General features: G+C 43.4%; 2 protein-coding genes across 5 annotated transcripts; one reads left to right on the top strand and one right to left on the bottom strand.

Moving 5' to 3' along the window:
• Positions 1,070–4,504, top strand: LOC110429610 (protein SCARECROW-like). The gene is made up of 2 exons (XM_021445803.1): positions 1,070–2,866; positions 3,745–4,504. The coding sequence occupies exons 1-2, from the start codon at positions 1,485–1,487 to the stop codon at positions 4,190–4,192; spliced, it is 1,830 nt and encodes a 609-aa protein (XP_021301478.1). The 5' UTR covers positions 1,070–1,484; the 3' UTR covers positions 4,193–4,504.
• On the bottom strand, positions 9,563–17,736 carry LOC8067150 (putative disease resistance RPP13-like protein 3). Of its 4 annotated transcripts, none has more exons than XR_002446636.1 (6): positions 16,422–17,736; positions 13,961–15,962; positions 13,575–13,841; positions 13,374–13,494; positions 11,768–11,823; positions 9,563–9,955 (listed from the first exon to the last, which is right to left on the bottom strand). XR_002446636.1 is itself a non-coding variant. In XM_021445623.1 (5 exons), the coding sequence occupies exons 1-4, from the start codon at positions 17,453–17,455 to the stop codon at positions 13,407–13,409; spliced, it is 3,366 nt and encodes a 1,121-aa protein (XP_021301298.1). In that variant the 5' UTR covers positions 17,456–17,732; the 3' UTR covers positions 9,563–9,955; positions 13,374–13,406. The 4 variants fall into 4 exon arrangements, 1 of the variants encoding a protein (XP_021301298.1); XR_002446634.1 differs by having other exon boundaries at positions 13,374–13,469; positions 16,422–17,733; XR_002446635.1 differs by lacking the exon at positions 11,768–11,823 and having other exon boundaries at positions 16,422–17,735.

Here is a 19,750-nt window from a genome sequence, read left to right as displayed (position 1 = left end):
AACCCTATTTAATAGGGATAGATAGAGAAAAATACTCTCTAATTAATCATTTTTTTGGTAAATATAATTATGTCCTAAAGACAGCTAATTGAGGCATGGAGGGAGTAGGTCACTTGAGGTCCAGACCTCTCTAACCAACATGTTTAGTCATATTTCAGTTCAGGTCGTGGATGTGCTCAACCATCTCGCATTTTACCAACACGCTGACGATCATGCTTTTATTAGGAAGAAGCGGTTTTTCATTATTTCATAGATGAGAGTTGGTGAAAAGGTAAGAGCAGGTGGAGATGAAATGACAGGGAAAAGAGGAGATCTTGACGACGACGTCGGACGGATGTCAACGGGGATCGGAGGGAACCCTTAACAGGCGTTTTAGGATTTTATTGTCCCCCATTTAATTGTAACACAAGAACAAAGAAAAATGCATACATTCCAAACTGACCCAAAAGTTTAATCAAACCAATTTAAGAAAGTACAAATATAGTATGCCGACCGAATAAGTATCGTTAGATTAATACTCTCTCCATTCATTTATCTCCATCGTGTTAGTTTTTGGCGTAATGACCAAGGAGCAGACTTAGATGAAGGAGATAAATGAATGGAGGGAGTAATTATAAAATGTATTTTATAGTAAAACTATTTTAAGGCAAAAATCTTGATACCATTTTCTATACACAAATTTGGTCAAACTATATAATGTCTGACTTATAATATAAAACCTACAATTATATTTTCTGTGGGGTCGAGCCGCCGAGGGAGTACAGACCAGTGATAATCTTAGCTTCGTTTTCTCCTCGTTTGTGTTTGAATTCCATTACATTTTTTGTTTAGGGAGTACAAGCCAGCAGTGAATCAGTGATAATCTTGCTTCGTTTTTGCTGGCCACGGAGTCACAGAGATAGTACGAGAGTCTCTTTTTTACAAGGATATTCCACCGTTAATAAAATTGTGATTTGTCAAGTGTGCGGTACTAGTCGAAAGGAGGCAGGTAAAACACGGAGGAGCCCAATGGCAAGCAAAATCCTAATCCTAACTGCGGCGCGAGCATAAATTAGCAGCAGCAGCAGCAGCAGCAGCAGCTTGCCAGCATCGCCTTCAAACCCAAGCGCTTGTGCTGACGCGCTTGGTCCTCTCCCGCCGGCGTCTTCCTCTTTACTCCTCCCGCCGCATCCGCCGCCGTCCGGACTGGTGGTGCTGTGCAGGTGCAGCCCGCGCGGCGCGAAGCCAAGCCCACATAAACAAAACAGCTGCTCATCCCGGGCTGCCCGACCGATGGCCATGCGCGCGGCGGCGGCTTCCTCTTGGCGTTTCTAGATGGGCTCCTCCTCTTCCCCTCGTCGTCCTCCGCCGCCGCCGCCGCACCCGCAGCCTCTTTTACTGCCGCTACTCATGCCACCGCCTCCTTATTGCCGCCGCTCGCCTCCCAACAATCCCATCACCACCTAGGCCAGTACCAGCAGCAACAACACTCCGCCGCCGCCGCCATGGTCCGCAAGCGCCCCGCGCCCGACGTCGACCTCCCGCCGCCGCGCCGCCACGTCACGGGCGACCTCTCCGACGTCACCGCCGGTGCCGGCGCTGCTGGTGCGCCCCCGCCGCACCTGCCGCCGTTCTCCGCCAGCGCGCAGCTGCCCGCGCTGCCCACCCAGCTGCCCACCGCGTACCAGTTCCAGGCGCACGCGCACCAACACCAGGCCGCGGGTGTGGACGTCCCCGCGGCGCACGCGCAGGCGGCTGAGGTTGCGGCGGCGGCGGCGCCCTCCACGACGGCGTGGGTCGACGGCATCATCCGCGACATCATCGGGAGCAGCGGCGGGGCCGGGGTGTCCGTGGCGCAGCTCATCCACAACGTCCGCGAGATCATCCACCCCTGCAACCCCGGCCTCGCCTCCCTCCTCGAGCTCCGCCTCCGCTCCCTCCTCGCCCCCGCCGACCCCGCGCCGCTGCATCCACCTCTCCTGCACGCCGCTCCGCACGTCGCCGCGCTCCCTCCCGCTCCACCACCACCGCCGCCGCTTCATTCCGCAGAGAAGCACTGTCCTCCTCCGCCGCAGCAGGACCAGGAGCCCAACAACCCGCCGGCGCCATCGCAATCGCCCAAGGCCCCGACGGCGGAGGAGACCGCCGCCGCCGCCGCCAAGGAGCGGAAGGAGGAGCCGCGGCGTCGGCAGCGGGACGAGGAAGGGCTCCACCTGCTCACCCTCCTGCTGCAGTGCGCGGAGGCCGTGAACGCGGACAACCTCGACGACGCGCACCGGTGCCTGCTGGAGATCGCGGAGCTGGCCACGCCGTTCGGCACCTCGACGCACCGCGTGGCGGCCTACTTCGCGGAGGCCATGTCGGCGCGCCTCGTGACCTCCTGCCTGGGCATCTACGCGCCGCTGCCGCCGGGGAACCCCGTGGCGGCGCGCCTGCACGGCCGCGGCGTCGCCGCGGCGGCGTTCCAGGTGTTCAACGGCATCAGCCCCTTCGTCAAGTTCTCGCACTTCACCGCCAACCAGGCCATCCAGGAGGCGTTCGAGCGGGAGGACCGCGTGCACATCATCGACCTCGACATCATGCAGGGGCTGCAATGGCCGGGGCTCTTCCACATCCTCGCCTCCCGCCCCGGCGGCCCGCCCAGGGTCAGGCTCACCGGCCTCGGCGCGTCCATGGACGCGCTCCAGGCAACGGGGAAACGCCTCTCCGACTTCGCCGACACGCTCGGCTTGCCCTTCGAGTTCTGCGCCGTCGCTGAGAAGGCCGGCAATGTTGACCCGGAGAAGCTCGGCGTCACGCGGCGTGAGGCCGTCGCCGTCCACTGGCTCCACCACTCGCTCTACGACGTCACCGGCTCCGACTCCAACACGCTCTGGCTTATCCAAAGGTAGTAGAAGGAGTTGTCCAGCAGAATACTCCTCCATTTCCAAATTCCAATCCATCGTGCATTCTTGCTTGCTTGCTGCCATGTCAAATCTTGATGCTTTCATCAATCATGGCTACTTTTCAGCTAGTTTAAAATTAACCAATGTGGCATCGCCGTACAGCCGGTACAAGCACACGATCCGTCAGTTGGCTAACTAGTAAAAAAAAAAGAAAAAATTGCGTTTTGGAGCTCAACTCAAAAAGCACGTCATTATGACAAACTTTCTATGTAGACTAAAAAGGTTGGATCTTGGTTAGTGGATCACAATGCTTTTTGTGGTGATCCGAGAACAGAACCACAAAAGAACGACCGTGCTTGCATTTGGTTAGTGGATCACTAGGAACGAGCTGAAAGTTCTTACCATCATGACCAACTTTCCCATGCCAAAAAGTCTCAAACTTTCTTGTAGTCCATAGTGCCAGAATCATGATTACTGAATAGAATACCTGTCATCTTCTCATAGTACGTACTATACACTAATCATTATCTCCTCATCACACTATAGATCAGATCAGGAAACCTAAGCTACTAAACTCGAAAGCTAGCTTATCAGTGGCCGTGTTAATCTTTCTCTAATCTCTAGCTAGTTTTGTCGATTGACTGCTAGTAGTACTCCATATCTGCCCATTGTGTACTTCATAGGAGAGGGAACATCAGATAAACTGCAATCCATTGTCGATTTGATGCATCGTTAAAATGCTAACTGCTGCTGCTGTCTAGCTGCTTCAGCCGTCTCGTCCTGCCGCTGCCAGCAGCACCAGCAGGCAATAGCATCGAAGTAATGGCCACCAAATGCGCTTACTGACTGACTGACTGACTGACTGATTCACATTCACCAGGCTGGCCCCGAAGGTGGTGACAATGGTGGAGCAGGACCTGAGCCAGTCAGGGTCCTTCCTGGCGCGGTTCGTGGAGGCGATCCACTACTACTCGGCGCTGTTCGACTCGCTGGACGCGAGCTACGGCGAGGACAGCCCCGAGCGGCACGTCGTGGAGCAGCAGCTGCTGTCGCGGGAGATCCGCAACGTGCTCGCCGTCGGCGGGCCCGCCCGCACGGGCGACGTCAAGTTCGTCGGCAGCTGGCGGGAGAAGCTGGCGCAGTCCGGGTTCCGCGCCGCCTCGCTCGCCGGCGGCGCCGCCGCGCAGGCGTCGCTGCTGCTCGGCATGTTCCCCTCCGATGGGTACACGCTCGTGGAGGAGAACGGCGCGCTCAAGCTCGGGTGGAAGGATCTCTGCTTGCTCACCGCCTCAGCTTGGCGCCCTATTCATCAGGCACCGTGCCGTTGAAAGTTGAGAAGAATTTTCTTACAGAGCTAATGCTTTTTAGTTTTTATTACTACTGCTAGAACTCACTTACTTCTAGAGGTTATTCTTGGACCTACTAGTTTCTTTTCTTAGTGTTAGCTAGATGCTCATCAATGCAAATTGGGTTATTTCTGAGGAAAGAAAATGGAAACATGCATTCTGATCACTAATTGTTAGTAGATCCCTGATTTCCTTCACAGTGACAGTTACTGATGTAAGCTTAATTAGTTTGTTGGTAGGTTCTGCTTAGATGTCGATCATCCATCTTCAGCAACCTGTGAAACTAGTCATATATATATTTTTCCATTAGTTTCTTGGTAGGTTCTACTTTGATGTCGATCATGCATCTTCAGCAACCTGTCAAACTAGTCATATTTTTCCATCATCATTACGTAGAGGAGCTCTTAACCATACAGTCCAATATATCTCTGGTGCTCGTATTTATGCAAGTTAGTTTCAACTCTTGCTGAGCAGATACAGATACAGGTGCGGTTAGGAGACTGTTTTTGAAGGTTCTGTTAGGAGAGTGTTACTGTTTTCTTCAGAAAAATATGAGAATTTTAGGCTGTTACAGACCAAGGCAGTATAATTTTCTTTAGGAGGCAATTAAAGTAATTACATTTGTTCGTTTGGCTGATAAGCCATTACAGAAAGTACTGCAGGTTAATTTTTTATAAGAGAAAAACACTGCTAGATTCGGCTGATATGTTCAAGTGAACAGATATACAATGCATTTGCCTACTTTTAACGTCATCCTTTTCACCTTTGCCTCCATGATGAGGTCATCAGCCGCTTGTCAATTCTTGCTCCCTGGACATGTTGACCAAACGAGGCATGGCATGATGATGAGATGAGATGATATTATATTACGTTGCATCCATCCAGAATACGTACGAGGAAAGGGTGTTTTGTTAGGCCTTGTTTAGTTCGCAAAATTTTTCAAGATTCCCCGTCACATCAAATCTTGCGGCACATGCATGGAGCATTAAATATACATAAAAACAAAAACTATTTGCACAGTTCATCTGTAAACCGCGAGATGAATCTTTTGAGCCTAGTTACTCTATAATTGGACAATGTTTGTCAAATAAAAACGAAAGTGCTACAGTGCCGTTTTTCACAACTTTTTGCGAACTGAACAAGGCCTTACTTCACCATCCCCATCATTCATTCTGTCATTCATGTGGATTTCCATCTCTTCACTAGTCTGATGGCTGTGTGTCTTGCTTAATAAGGCCTTGTTTAGTTCACACTAAAAACCAAAAACTTTTCAAGATTCTCTATCACATCGAATCTTGAATCATTAAATATAGATGAAAACAAAAGCTAATTGCGTAGTTTACCTGTAATGAGATGAATCTTTTGAGCCTAGTTAGTCTATGATTGAATAATAATTATTAAATAAAAACAAAAGTGCTACAGTATCCAAAACCTAAGAAATTTCGAAACTGAACAAGGCCTATATAAACCTACATATGTCGCTCTTGTTTTAGTTTGCATATGTGTCTTGAGATGAGAAAGTGGGGACATGCTAAGAGGGAGTAGTTGTTATTTAGTCACATTTCCTTGCTGACATCAGTAGTACGGTTCCTGCCTTGTTAGCTAGCATAATTAGCTTGCTTTCTAAGTTCCTACTAGCTAGTCAGATATCCAGAGTGAGTTTATGAGCCAACTAATTTTCGTTGGAAAACATATCATCACATTGAAGTCTTCAACATCAAAGCCTATTCTATGCCCCCACAACAGGCACAGGCCGTTTGCAGGACAGGACTGTCCTCTGATAACACATGCATGGTATGGTAGTATGGTCATGGAGTTGGAGTGGATAGGAGGAGAGTTGTTGAGGGAGGCAAAGCAACTAGGACATGACCATGGTATGGTATGGTAGAGAAGGGAAGGAGGAGGGACGAGGACATGAGCTTTGCTTTGCCTGCCTCTTTTGCATGCCATTGGCAGTTTGTCATTGCCAATTGCCATGATGGGGCCGCCATGGGGGTGGGGGCTTTGGGGCATACAGTTTCTCCGTGCTCAAACAAAAGTCTGGCCTCCAAACCTTTCTTCATGGTCTGCCCAGAAATCATCTCACCGGTATCTTTTCTTGTCCCAGCCTCCCAGGGCCTAGTGATCGCGATGAGCAGTCCTTTTTTACTCACACCACAAGCGGCCGTGCCCTGTTGTCTCTTGTTCTCTACTGCCAGAGTGGCAGGGCAGGTTGGAAAGACACTGTACTGAATTACTGATCTTCTCCCTTTACCACTACGTAGGTTGGGCTTGCATGCAAGCAGAAAAAGCTGTGATTTTGGGTTTTTGGGGAGGGATTGATGATGATAGTGTCTCTCTACTGCGTCGTTGTTGGACGTGGCAAAGTCAAGTCCCCCATTTCATTTCCCTTCGAGGGAAGGAAGCCTACAGTAGCCACACCACACGTTCCACACTACAGACTACCATTACCAGACTTACCACAGACAGTGTGGTCTGGCTTGGTTCCATCCCTCATCTGAATATCTGACAGTGACAGGGAACGGTTCATGTTGCATTGCATCATCTTCCAGATCTCTACCTTTTGGCAACTGCTACTGCTACGGGGGAAGAAGAGCTCCATACATAATTGCTGAGCATTTGATCGATCCATCTACAACAAGCAAAGACACCAGACTTTTAAAAGTTTGGTGGAATTTTTTTTCCCTTTCTAAACCCTCTATTTTTCTCTGAAATTCTATTACTGACTGTGTGACGTACATTCCTGCGCGAGCTCCAAGCCGGCGATAGAGTTTGGGGGACAGTAGAGACAAAAAGGGGATGATGGAATTTGTAGAAAAGTGACAGAGATTTGTGCGCGCGTTTGGGCGAATCGCCCAACTATGGCCTTGTTTAGTTCGCAAAAATTTTAGTTTTTGGCTACTGTAACACTTTCGTTTTTATTTGACAAACATTGTCCAATCATGGAATAACTAGGCTCAAAAGATTCATCTCACAAATTACTGTACAATTAGTTTTTATTTTCGTCTATATTTAATGCTCCATGCATACGACCAAAGATTCGATGTGACGAGGAATCTTAAATATATTTTTGCGAAAGCGGCGAGGAAACCTGGTGTCAAAATCTGGGAGGGTAAAAGTGAAAAGAAATTCACCAAACGGCTGGAACGAAAAAAAAGTCAAGTGCCACGTCATGCCACGTGCAGAAATGGCAACTGCATGGAAATGGAATGTGGAGGTAGGGATCGTGACTTTGTGGGCTGATCAATCCAATGGCCAAAAAACGTTCTCTAATGAGAAGTGTCAGTTGGGCTGACCCAAGATATATGAGTAGTGAACCCAAAAAAAGGTTCTCCAATATTGAGAACTGTTAGTTGGGCTGACCCAACATATGAGCAGTCCTGGAATGACATTCTAGACTCTGTATTCTAATACTCTTTACTATTAGAATATATCAGCATATAGATTTATCGACGCCGCATGTTAACCGAGGCTATGTTAACAAAAGGGTTGAGAAATTGAGACACACGCATCGGCATCGGCCTGGCCTGGCAGTCTGGCACATCCGGCATGTGCAGGCCTAGGCTTGTAATTAAGCCCAAAAATAGGCTGGCCCAGAGTTGGGCACGCAACAGAAAATTGCTTGGACTTCGGAGGAACAACCAGGAAATTCCTTGAGGGAGGCTGTCTCTGACAACAACAAAAAAAAAAGGTTGCAGGCTTAGTAAAATAATTTTCCTACCAGTGACTTCTTTGAGGAAAAAAAGGCACTGACTGATTGTTGCTCTGTAGTTTCATCGTGCCTCAGATACCGCCTAATCAGTAAATTCCAGTGCACCCACTGGATAGCTACGGTACACCTCTGATGATCGTACTGCAAATCACTACTGAACCTTTGATGTTGACACTAGAAGACTAGCAGATGCGCCCTTGGTATTTAATTATTAGTTAATTTAAATTTCAAAACCTGACAAATTAGCATGATACATTTGAGTTGAACCATACACAAGTTAACAAATTTATTTAAAGAGCACAAAGATTATAATCCGGTAGTATGATATACTGCGCCCACAGCTCAGTTCACCCGTGAAACTGTTTTCTTTATGTTTAGCTTTATGAGTAGCTTTCTCGGTCAGGCTGAGCTATTTTCGTGATCCCTTTTCGTAGATAAAAAAATAACTAATTGCACAGTTTACTTGTAATTTGCGAGACGAATTTTTTGAACCTAGTTAGTTCATGGTTAGATAATATTTGCCAAATAAAAACGAAAGTGCTACGGTAGACAATACTCAAAAACTTTTCATCTCCTCAACTAAACAAGGCCTTAAAACAACTCCTCATCTAGAGTATTTGGTATACTATAATTGTCATTAGCAATAACAACCAATAAGTCTATTTTATTTTTGAAAAATTACTCACCTCGGCCATTTTAAAATTACTCTAAAGTAATCCTCAATCTTATCTTAATCTAAAAAATCCACCACTGCCATCATGTAAAGTAACTTAAAGTAACCCCTTAATTGTCATCTAAACTATCCATATATTCCAATACCAAAAGTAACACAAAGTAGCTCCCTAAAATTTGCATCTAAATTTCCCACCTCCACTATTATGAAAAATAACCTTATGTAATCCCAAATCTAGATTACTTACATAGGCAATTATAAAACAAATATTGCAACAGACTCCTATAATATTTTGAAATTACTTGTTTCTATCATTGTCAATATAGAGAAAACAAACTCAGGATACACGTGTGAGACATCTCACTATATAGACCATATATGTATATGTAGAAAGCAATGAGCATGTTGATTTTAAGCCAAATGCATAGCTAAAGATAAGATTTGAACTAAAGACATGTCGAGCATGCGTGAATATATACAATATTCTATGCAAAAAAATGTAAAATGTGAATAAGGGTGTGAAAAGGTATATAAGATAATTGGTAACTAAATTCAACCATAAACAGATAAATATAATAAGGAAGTATCAAGTATGCTATTAAAATACATACACATGACATACTATTATTGAACTGACATTAAACACACATGGATCTGTGATGCAAATAGGAAAACTATGAACAATGATTGAAAAGTAGAATATGAACAAATGAGAGATAATTTCAACTAAACATATGTGAACACATATTGAGGTGCGATGCAAAGTGGACAACTATAAAGCAAAGTAATTGGTAACTTAAATCTATCACAACCGGGTATTGATAAGAAAATATCTATATGAGTATCTTACTACAATATGGACAACATACAGACAACAAAGACAAAATATAATAACAACTTGCATCAAAACCGCCCACACATTGGCATTGAGAATACAGGGTCTAGATCAGACATACAGGATGATCCATTTATTTAAACAACCAGAGTTCAAATGTCATGATTATTTTCAAGGAAATTACATCATCCCTGTCTTTCAAGCAAATACACAACCCATCTCAAAAAGGGAAAATATAGTTTACACACAAACTCATATGGTCGTTTCCAAGGAAATACATAACCCATGTTATTAAAATACACTTCACACAAAATCAAACAAGATAACTTTTGAGGAAATATATGAACCATCTTCTAAAAATAGAGACAAATATAGTTCACACATAAACTGCATCACTTGTGGTTCATCTACCTCTTCAATGTGGTTTTACACTAAGAACCACAAATCTAACAAGCTCTTCGAATGCTTGTAATCATCTTGTTGAATGGGACTTGTCTCTTCAGTACTTAAACAACTCACATTTACCTGAAATATGATTAGCATATATAGTAAATAACTTGAAGATGGAACAACCATGTACAGGAAAATACAATATCTGTATTTCTTCAACTAGAGCATAATAAGATAAGGTGGCTTTGCCAAGGAACACGCCTAATCCAAAAACAATTCAATTTAGCAAAAGCACTATTACAAGATTAAAACATGAACTATCATCCAGGTACCTGATATATTTGTTCCCTTTGGTCCTTGGTTTAGTCTATTTCACTTAAAATCATCTTAGATGGTAACTGTCAGACCAATTAACTTACACTTATTTTCTATACTAGCAAATATGTCCGTGCGTTGCAACGGGAGGAAAACATCAAATGGCCTTAGAAAATGATGACATAATGTTACATATCTATTTATATTTATCCTTTTTATCACCTTATCGTAGTCTAATATTATCTCTTCATATACCTTAGTATTATATTAAAACATGAGAAGTTTGTTGCTAGCTTTATTTTTTATTTAGATTAGGATTCCTATGAAATATGATATATGAGTTAAATGTATGTAGATTATGAACACATAGGCTTATAAAGTGTTCATATGACATAACAATACATCGTGCAAAGGTAGGTAAATTAGTAAATCAATGAGATATGCAAGAATGATGCTAAAACTTTTACCACAAATCAAGCATCACATTAAATAGGCTATCACAAAATTTTATAATAATTGGAGCAAGATAACTACAATTTTAATTTTACGTTAAAAAGCATAGATAAGCATCTCTAGCAAAAAAATATACTAAAATTTGTGATATTTTTTGTTTACTGCATGGATCCAAATATGTGGAGCTGAACAAAATTTGTTTTGTAATTTTTAGATTTTTTCTATGAATTACTACGCATTTATCAATTTTTAACCAATTTAAAGAATAAAAGAAAAGTAAACTGGAGACTTTGCATTGGAAACCCTAGAAAAACTTCTATTATTTTTTCCTCCTCCCCTAGCTTACCCATGGGCCGATTTCGGAAGCAGGGGGACAGTGGACAGCTTTGTACCTAGGTCTCTATACTTTTCTTATTTTATCATTTTTCTTTAATGTGTACAGAAGATTTTGTATTGGGAACTCTAGAAAGCTTCTATTCTTTTTTTTCCTCTTCCACCACATACCAGGGGTGGATTCTGGACGGACAGGCATGCAGCGGACAGAAATAGATTGGGTGGACTGAAATTTTCATGATTAAGTATTAGGAAAAGATTTTTAGCAACCTTTTTCCACAAGGAAGTCTATTTGATTAGCCTACATGGGGTGTTTCAGTTGGTTAGCTATTCAACACAAGTAATCTATGAATTAGCTTTTGTACCAAACCTTGACATCTGCTAACTGAAACATAAGCACAATCAAAGTAGCTTGGAAAACATTTAGAATCCCAGTTTCAAAAAAAGAACAAAACAGAGCGTACATCCAGTAACCAAAAACTCATTTGAGCATTTACCAAAAGGCTATTGGCGATTATATTTTAGAATAATAACCAAAAAATCCATATTATCCACACTAACTATTCACATCACATCTCCACTAATAGCAATGTCATCCGACCAACTTTCAACAATTAACGCAAGCTACCAACATCATTTGCACTTAATTTCATTCCAAAATGTTCGCAATCTTGTAGTAACACCCGTTGTATCTTCTATTTTTTTCATTAAGGAGAAGCAAGAGTTAAAGATAAAACAAACACATGCAAAATAAAAAGAGAACACAATAGAAACGTAAAAAGAACCACCCTGACCACAAGGATGAAGGATGATCAACAACAAATAAGCGCCGAGAAGCCCTTGTACCTTGCCATCATCCATGAGCTAGCTTGGTCTAGGATGATTGGTGCCAAAGCGACCCACTGTAAAGAAACCGCCTCAGTTATTCTTTTAAAGGAGGCGGTCTGATTAAGACAACTGCTTCTATTAATAGGTATTAACCGAGGCGGTTTCTTTACAGGCCAACCGCCTCGGTTAAGGCCACGATTAATCGTGACTTTTCATCCGAGACGGTGCCCGCCACGGTTAAAAATACTATAGTAATGTGCCATCATCTTCTACAGTGGCAGTGCCTAAAATTTACAAATGAATTTTCTTAAGATCATAAAAGAAAGAGGTTAAGATATGCACACTACTACAATCAACTTTTGCAAAGGTGATGGTTGATGATCTGTAGAGGCGGTTGTATGTGTCTCTAAAAATCAGCCATTTTTAGAGGCGGATGGCCGTCTTTAAATATTGTTTTCCAAAATTTACAAATTGGTAACCCAAGAGAAGCCCACTAGCCAGCTCCACATGGCCACAAGTCACAGAATTTTCCAAAATACGTGTGTGTGTGTGTGTGGCCACGGGGGTCATTTGGGATCAAACTCATGATCTCAGTGTTGCTTCCTTAACCACTATGCCTCAAAATCACTTATAACTGTATAATTGATATATTCCTTTTGTATTTACTTTAGTGAATATTATAGTGTATATTTGAGATCCTAAATGAATTCACATTAAAAAATTAAACCAAAAAATTTTAGATCTCTTTGGTTTAGGTCATTACTTCATCCGAGGTTATTTGAAAAGTTTAAAATAAAATATGAATTTCGAAGTTATTATTTAAATATAATTTTTGACCCGTGCATGATTTCGAAGTTATTATTTAAAATAAAATATGAATTTCGAAGTCATCAACTACAAAGTTTTCATATCTCTTCAAGTACAAATAATTTAGTTAGTTCATTTCTCCATCCGAGGTACTTTTAAACATTCAAAAAAGGATTTACAAATCTAAAAACATAAAACAGAATTTTTGGGCACTAAATAATTTCAAATAAAAAGAGTAGTCAACTACAAATTTACGGACTTCTTCGGCTACAACTTTGGTTTAGGCTATTCTGCCATCTAAGGTCATTTAATTAATTTGAAGTTATAAAGAATTTAAGCAAAAGTTGGACCCTTATAAATAATTTAAGTAGAAAAGTCATTAACTAAAAAGTTGTAGATCTCTTCTAACATTATAGCTTTGGTATAAAATGTTTTTAGCCAACTCAAGGCTAAAATGCTTCCATTGCTAAAAAATCATTTCTGTATAGTGGGGACTTACTCATGCTTACACAATATACGGAGTATAAACATATTACAAAAAAAAAAACAAACCAACCACTCATTGCACAAGACTATTGTTGGATACACATTTTTCTTTGGCATTGAGATTGTGTACGCAGCATTATGTAATCACCGAATCGATTATTTGGAACTAGTACCTTCAATTTGCAGTACATTCAGAGTTCCAACACTGAAAATATGTATGTATGACACATTCTTTATACATACTGACACGTATAAATGACAGTGAATCGTGATAACTAGATAGAGCAATAAAATTTGGAGTGTTTACACATGCAGATCGGCTTGCACGTACCTGCTGAGTTGGAAGGATTGACAAACAGAGCTATCAATTCCTGAGCTGGAGTTTGCAAAGCAAATTATCTGGTGAATCATCATGATCGTCGTCCAGCTGGAGTTTGTGAAGGAAAATAGCGCTGGCGGTAAGTTGCATAGTCAAAGCTGACGTTTCCATTAACTAGTGGGAAAAAAAAATAATCCAGGAAGAGGCAGCTACCTCTGTATCCGGACGGTCAGACGAGGAGACCATTTCATCGGTGTTTGTTCTGATCAGTTGGATAGTCGGATGGTTAGGATGAAGCTCGGCTGCACGCCTAAAAGCTGCTTCCACTTTCTCCACCTCACACATCCTGGCGCCCGCACAGTCGATGAAATTAACGGCTTTCTGAAGATGTCGGTACTTCCGCAGATAGCTGATGAATTGCGCATCAGGTGCATCCTTCCACTCGAGCACACCGAGATGTCTTTCAATGTGTTGCTGAAGCTGAGAATTGCAAGGAGCAGAATGCAGTATATATACATAGTCAGTAAAGAGGTACTCATCACGAACATATAATTAAGAAAACGTACTTTTTTTTAACAGATTGGAAGAGACAGCCTCACCAGAGCCACCCTGCGTTCGTCAGATAAGATGTTTCCTTCACATTCTCGATCCATTTTTATGGTTGGGCGGTTGGGATGATTTTCCACTGCACGCGTGACCATGGCCTCCACCTCCTGCACTTCTGCGGCAGTAGCACCCGAGCAGTCCACTTGGACGATGACTTTCTCAAGTGAAAGGAGGTTATCCAGGCCCAAGTCAAGATCTTCGATTACTTCCTTTGTTGGGAACTGCTCCAACGGCACGCCATCTTCTACCCAACTCCAATACCCTGCATAAACTTTAAACTGCAGCTCTTCAAGCCTTGGCATGGCGCCCATATGAAACTTGAGCGCTGTGCCCACTTTGCAGAACCTCAGATTCCTGAAGCCGTCCGTACCAACAGTATACCCTGGAGGCCAGCTGTAACCACCTAGGTCGAGGTAGCTCAGCTCTAGCAAGCTCGCTAGGTTATCTAGGTCCTGAACTTCAATAGTGTACACACCCAAAAATAAGAAGCAGAGGCGTGGCAGGCGGGAGCGATTGATCCACCCAGGCAGCCGCGAGAAACGGATGCCATATATAAGGAGGCGCCGGAGCTGCATAGGTGGTTCCCAGCCTTCCCACATAGTGGCTCCCTGCTGGGATAATCCTGTAGAAGCAAGCACTAGTTCCTGGAGCTCCCGCAGATTGCAAAGAGATCGCACCAGAGCTTTTTGCAAGCTCTCATCTAGTTTCTCGGAGAAGGTGATCTTGACCATCCTCAACCTCGTCAGCTTGCCAAGCCCTACCACAAGGTCCTCCGTGGTACTCCGACCAGCTACGGTCTCTAACCGTAGCTCCTCTAGGGATGTTAGGTTCCCCATCCTGTCAGCTGGGAACCTTTTGAACCCCTCAGCTATCAGGCACATCAGTTGTGTAAGTGAACATACAGCCGGTGGTAGCTCGTCTAGCCCAATATCGACTAATACTAGTGCCTGTAGAGACTTTAGATGCCCAAGTTCCATAGGAAGCTCATTAACTGCTATGTAAGATATACCTAAGTACTTGAGATGCAACAACCTCCCTATGTGCTTTAGACTGATCGGGACATAGCATCCCTGTAAATGTAGCACACGGCAAACTCTAAACCTATGAAGTTGGTCCATAATCTCAATCTTACTATCTTCAATGTTAAATGACCTCAGCACCTCTGGCATGGTGTCTTCAGGGAAGCACTGCACATGGTGATTTCGGACAACCAGCCGGCGTACCTTGTTATCCGTATGAGTCATGCCTGTTTTCTTCCTATTTCTTAAACTGTCCAGAGAAGCATGTTGATCACTGCTGTCCAAAATAGTAACAAAGTTTTCAATGCCTGATAACTTACGGATAAGATCAAACACAATATCATGAATACAGAAACATTGTGTGAAATCATTGTCCATTGGTTGTATCAAGCTTCTATTGACAAGCTCATTGAAGTATCTTTCTCCAACTTCAAATTGGCTACCCTCCTTTTTCCCAGGATGGACAAAACCTTCACCTATCCACATCCAAATCACACTCTTTCTATCACGGATAGAGTCTTCAGTAAGTATGCTTAGATGCAGTAGACATGGCTTCAGATAAGAAGGTAGATCATAGTAACTGTATGACAATATCTTTGTTGTATTGTCTCCATTCCCAAAACCAATTGAATCATACACGATTGACCAGTCCTCATATGGTCTTTCAACCAATAAACTAGCTATTGCAATGATAGCCAACGGTATGCCATCGCATTTATCTATGATTTTACTAGACAATTCACCTGATACACCATCAAGACTTTCTCCTTCCTGACTCTGTATTCTTTTGTAGAATAATATTCTAGAGTTTCCATCAGAAAGATGTTTTAGTCTGTAAACCTCTCCTGCTTTTGTGGCAACCTCCAAATTGCGAGTAGTAATGATTATTCTACTTCCACAATTGTTGTCCTTCAAGGCATATCTTATCGCTTCCCATGATTCAACATCCCATATGTCATCAACAACGATGAAGTACCTATAATTCACACAAGAATGCAGAGCTATGAATAGTTTGGCAAATCAGTATAGAGTATCCAAATAGACCAGACGCAAGTAACATTTTTTTTTCGAGAACATGTGCTGCATGTATTTCATTAAGCATAAGTAACATGAACATGGTTCTAGCAAGAAAAATTTGCAGCCTATGACTCCATGGGAGAGGATTATGTGTCTATCAATTCAAATGTGCTACAACTTAAGGATCCAACTAAAAAAAAATTGAAATTCCAAATATTTTTCTAGATGTTTGGCAGAAAATTCGTTGTACTTTTTAACAAAACTGGAATATCTCATAAACGATTTCATCGAATGAACTGAATGCTGGCCTAGGGCTCGGAGTACAATAGGAATGTATAAATTGCTCATGCTTTCCTAGTAGTGAAAAAAAAAGACATTGACATGAATTTGAATGGAAAATGACATGGACATACCATACCTCTTGTCCTGTAAGAATTCATGCAGTTCGTTTCCAAATCGCTCTATATCCCATCTGGCCATGTCGACTTGCTTATAATTCTTATCGAGTTCCACTAACATCTTCTCAAATGTCCTAGTCAAACTAGGAGTCCTACCAACCGAAATAAAAGCAGAACAACCGAATTGATTCTTAAGCATATCATGCACTGTTTTGGCTAGAGTAGTCTTACCCAATCCTCCAACCCCAACTATAGACACTATCTTCAGGTTCAGCTCAGACGCATGAGTATAAGCATCATCTTTGGTCCCTATAGACAGCATCTTGATGACTTTGTTCCTTGACTCTTCAATGCCAACAAGATCTGACTCTTTCTTGTACAGATTGAGGACACGGGGGTCGATGCCGGTGCTCATGGCCAGATCAGCCCCTGCGCCTCTAACTGTGTACTTGGCACGGAGCCCAGCCAGCTCGTTGGAGAGTTTCTTGATGTCTTTGACCTTGTCAGAGATCTGACGGCGATGCTTGACCTTCTTCACCGCAGCGGCAGCCTTGCCAAGGATCTTCTTGAAGACGTTGGCATCAGCTGCACACTCTCCGCCGGCCACGCGCAGGACAAAGTCATCGACAGCATCCTCCATGTCATACGACAGCTCCCGGATGTGGCGTGCCCAAAGCTTTTCCACCTCAGTGAGCTGCTCCGGTGGAACCTTAGACAAGTCCTCCAGGCCAGCTTTCATCGTCACAAGCTCCCTGGAGAGGGACACGATGTCCGGCTTCAGGCCCTTCTGCACGACGTACTCCTGCATGAGCAGGTCGCCCAGCTTGGGGGCCAGGCCGGCCATGGCCCCCAAGGCGAGCTCCATGCTCAGCTCGACCCGCTCAGTGGAGTGCTCACACACACTCTCTCTCACTCTCTGTTTCTCTTGCTTGCTTGGTAGATGCTCGTTGGGTGCATAGCAACAAATGGTGAGGCTAGAGAGGCACGTTACCAAGATCTGGTCCATGAATTCAAATGTCTTCACGCACATGGCTACCACCTCTGCCAAGCACATCTCGATTTTCTAAAATAATGGAAAGCTGTAAGGAGAAAAACAAATCTCGCAAATTTATATGTTCCTGTTGGTGGTCTTCTCAAAGTACGAGGAGCCAAGCAGGAGAAAAATACTAATGCGTGCCATGTTTAACGTGACCCCTGCCGGCATCGCTGTTGCAAAGACGTATAGTAGGAGCAAAACCGGGACAGCATTGGTTTCGGTTGTTGTGTGAAACGTCTGGCGCCGCATGCTTTTGATCCTAGCTCTCCGATACCACTCCAATATCACGTATGAGATTAATCATCATTTCGAGGCAAGGAATTGTAAATGTAACCAAATCTATACTTAATAATAAAAAGGTAAAATTTCTCACACCTGTTTTTTTGTCCAGTTGGTCCGGCCATCTTCTTTTTCCCTCTCGAGTCATGAATGCATCCCCACATCAACTACGTCTCTTATCAATGTATGTATACGTAACGGAGTCCACTCTGGATACCTATTTACATACGTTCCAATTTCTTTTCCTTTCAAGAGCATGTAAAACAAAACATACAACTATATGAATGCAATGCAGCAGTTTATACAAAACTGCAAACATCCTACCGCACCCATTGCATCGAATTAGTTGGGTCCTGAAGTCAAGGTCACATACCCGAAAACAGTGACCCACTCCTCGTCGACCCGGCCAGCAGCCGGAGCCGAATCTCTCGGCATCTCCGGCCGCGCCACCTCCCTGGGAGGCGGCAACGTCTCCCAACAGTGTTGTCGAGGACTGCTGCTGGTGCTGCATGACGCCATCCATCGGTGACCCGTCCCTGGGCTTCTCCTCCCTCGAGGGGGTTCACCATGCCGAGGGGGCCGGCGAGCCGTTGGACTGCATTGGCAAAGAGAAGAGGTTGGTGCCACGCGGGGGCTGAGGTGATGGGGTCGCAGTCGCCTGCGGAGGTGTGGCTGGTTGCAGAGAGAGGGATTGGTGGGAGAGGTCGTCGAGGGAGAGTAGCGGTGGAGGCAGCGGCGGGGTGGAGGCCTGCGTCTCGCGCCGCACCGAGGCGGTTGCTCCACCCTTTCGTTTGTAATTGTTGCAGCAACCATTCACAGCATCAAGTCACCTATTAAAATTAAGCTATTGCGGCCACTACAGCTGTGCAACAAGCTAAAGCAAACAAGTCGAACGCTTTGTTCCTCCTGTCGCAACGCACAAACATATTTACTTGTATATAAAATGTAATAATGTTTATGATACTGAATAGATGTAGTATTAGATTAATTGTTTAGTACATTTTCATAGTATAAACATATTTAGATATATAAATATTCATACAATTTTCTATATATCTAGTCAAATTTAAAATTTTTGACTACTTGAAGTGCATGATGAGACTTATTTTGAGACAAAGGTAGCTCTTAAGACCTAGCCACCTAAGAGTTGAGTATGCGTTAGACGTTTTCATTTTAGTTTTCGGGGCAAGTGAAGTAATATTTTTTTCGCTAACCTAAAAGAGATGTAAGAACAGTTGCATACTAGCGGTACACTTATTTGTGACTCTCGAGGTACACATAGCCTCCCACACCCACCCACCTAACGCTTGATAACTTTTTTTCCTGTTTGAATACCTTTTCAGTCCCGCTTGAGTAATTGTTAGCTAAATAAACAACTAAGGTCTTATTTGGATCCATTAGCTGCTAATAGTTAACTAGCCAAGGGCATATTTGGCACAACTTAGCTTCAGTGGTAAATCAGCTTTTGTTGCAATGGTTGTATGAGTAGCTCTACGAGTAGAGCTAAACTTGTATTGGTGATGTATTTGGTAAAATAGCTTCACCTCGTAGGAAAAAAATGTGAGCAGTCCACATGCATTAGCTCTTGAAGTAAGTACATCATTGCAATCTGGTTTCTTTAAGCTTCACCGCACGAGAGGAGCATCCATTTGGTACCCAAAGCTGGAAAAATTTTTGAAAAGCCGGTACAAAAGTTGTGTGAAACGCTCCTAATAGTTCATAGCTATTATTAGCTAGCTAACTAACAATTTATTTTGTCTAACTAGTGAGATAACTGTTAGTTGGTATTCGGCTAAGAATTTGCTATGAGCTAATTATTAATATCCCTAAATTTTTTTCGTTTGCCAAGAATAAGAGAATCTCAGTGGCAATGGCCTTGCTTGTTGATGGTCCACAAGACCTCTTTCACTTGCCCCTCTCTAAGGAAGCTTATGCTCAGTTCATCCAACTCCAAACCATCCTTCAAAGGCTCCAGTTAACTGATGATAAGGACTCTTGGAGTTTCATCTGGGGATCAAATCTCTTCTCCTCAAC

Source organism: Sorghum bicolor, chromosome 8 (genome assembly GCF_000003195.3).
Source record: "Sorghum bicolor cultivar BTx623 chromosome 8, Sorghum_bicolor_NCBIv3, whole genome shotgun sequence".
Classification (NCBI taxonomy): Eukaryota; Viridiplantae; Streptophyta; class Magnoliopsida; order Poales; family Poaceae; genus Sorghum; species Sorghum bicolor.
This window is presented reverse-complemented; position numbering and strand designations above follow the sequence as displayed.

Excerpts from the sequence above, each read along its gene's own strand:
- LOC110429610 (XM_021445803.1), top strand. The coding sequence starts at position 1,485 with ATGGTCCGCAAGCGCCCCGCGCCCGACGTCGACCTCCCGCCGCCGCGC. Across the intron at positions 2,867-3,744 it reads ACGCTCTGGCTTATCCAAAG|GCTGGCCCCGAAGGTGGTGA; the intron begins GTAGTAGAAGGA and ends CACATTCACCAG.
- LOC8067150 (XM_021445623.1), bottom strand. The coding sequence starts at position 17,455 with ATGTGCTTGGCAGAGGTGGTAGCCATGTGCGTGAAGACATTTGAATTC. Across the intron at positions 15,963-16,421 it reads GAATTCTTACAGGACAAGAG|GTACTTCATCGTTGTTGATG; the intron begins GTATGGTATGTC and ends TGTGAATTATAG. Across the intron at positions 13,842-13,960 it reads ACGAACGCAGGGTGGCTCTG|CTTCAGCAACACATTGAAAG; the intron begins GTGAGGCTGTCT and ends TGCAATTCTCAG.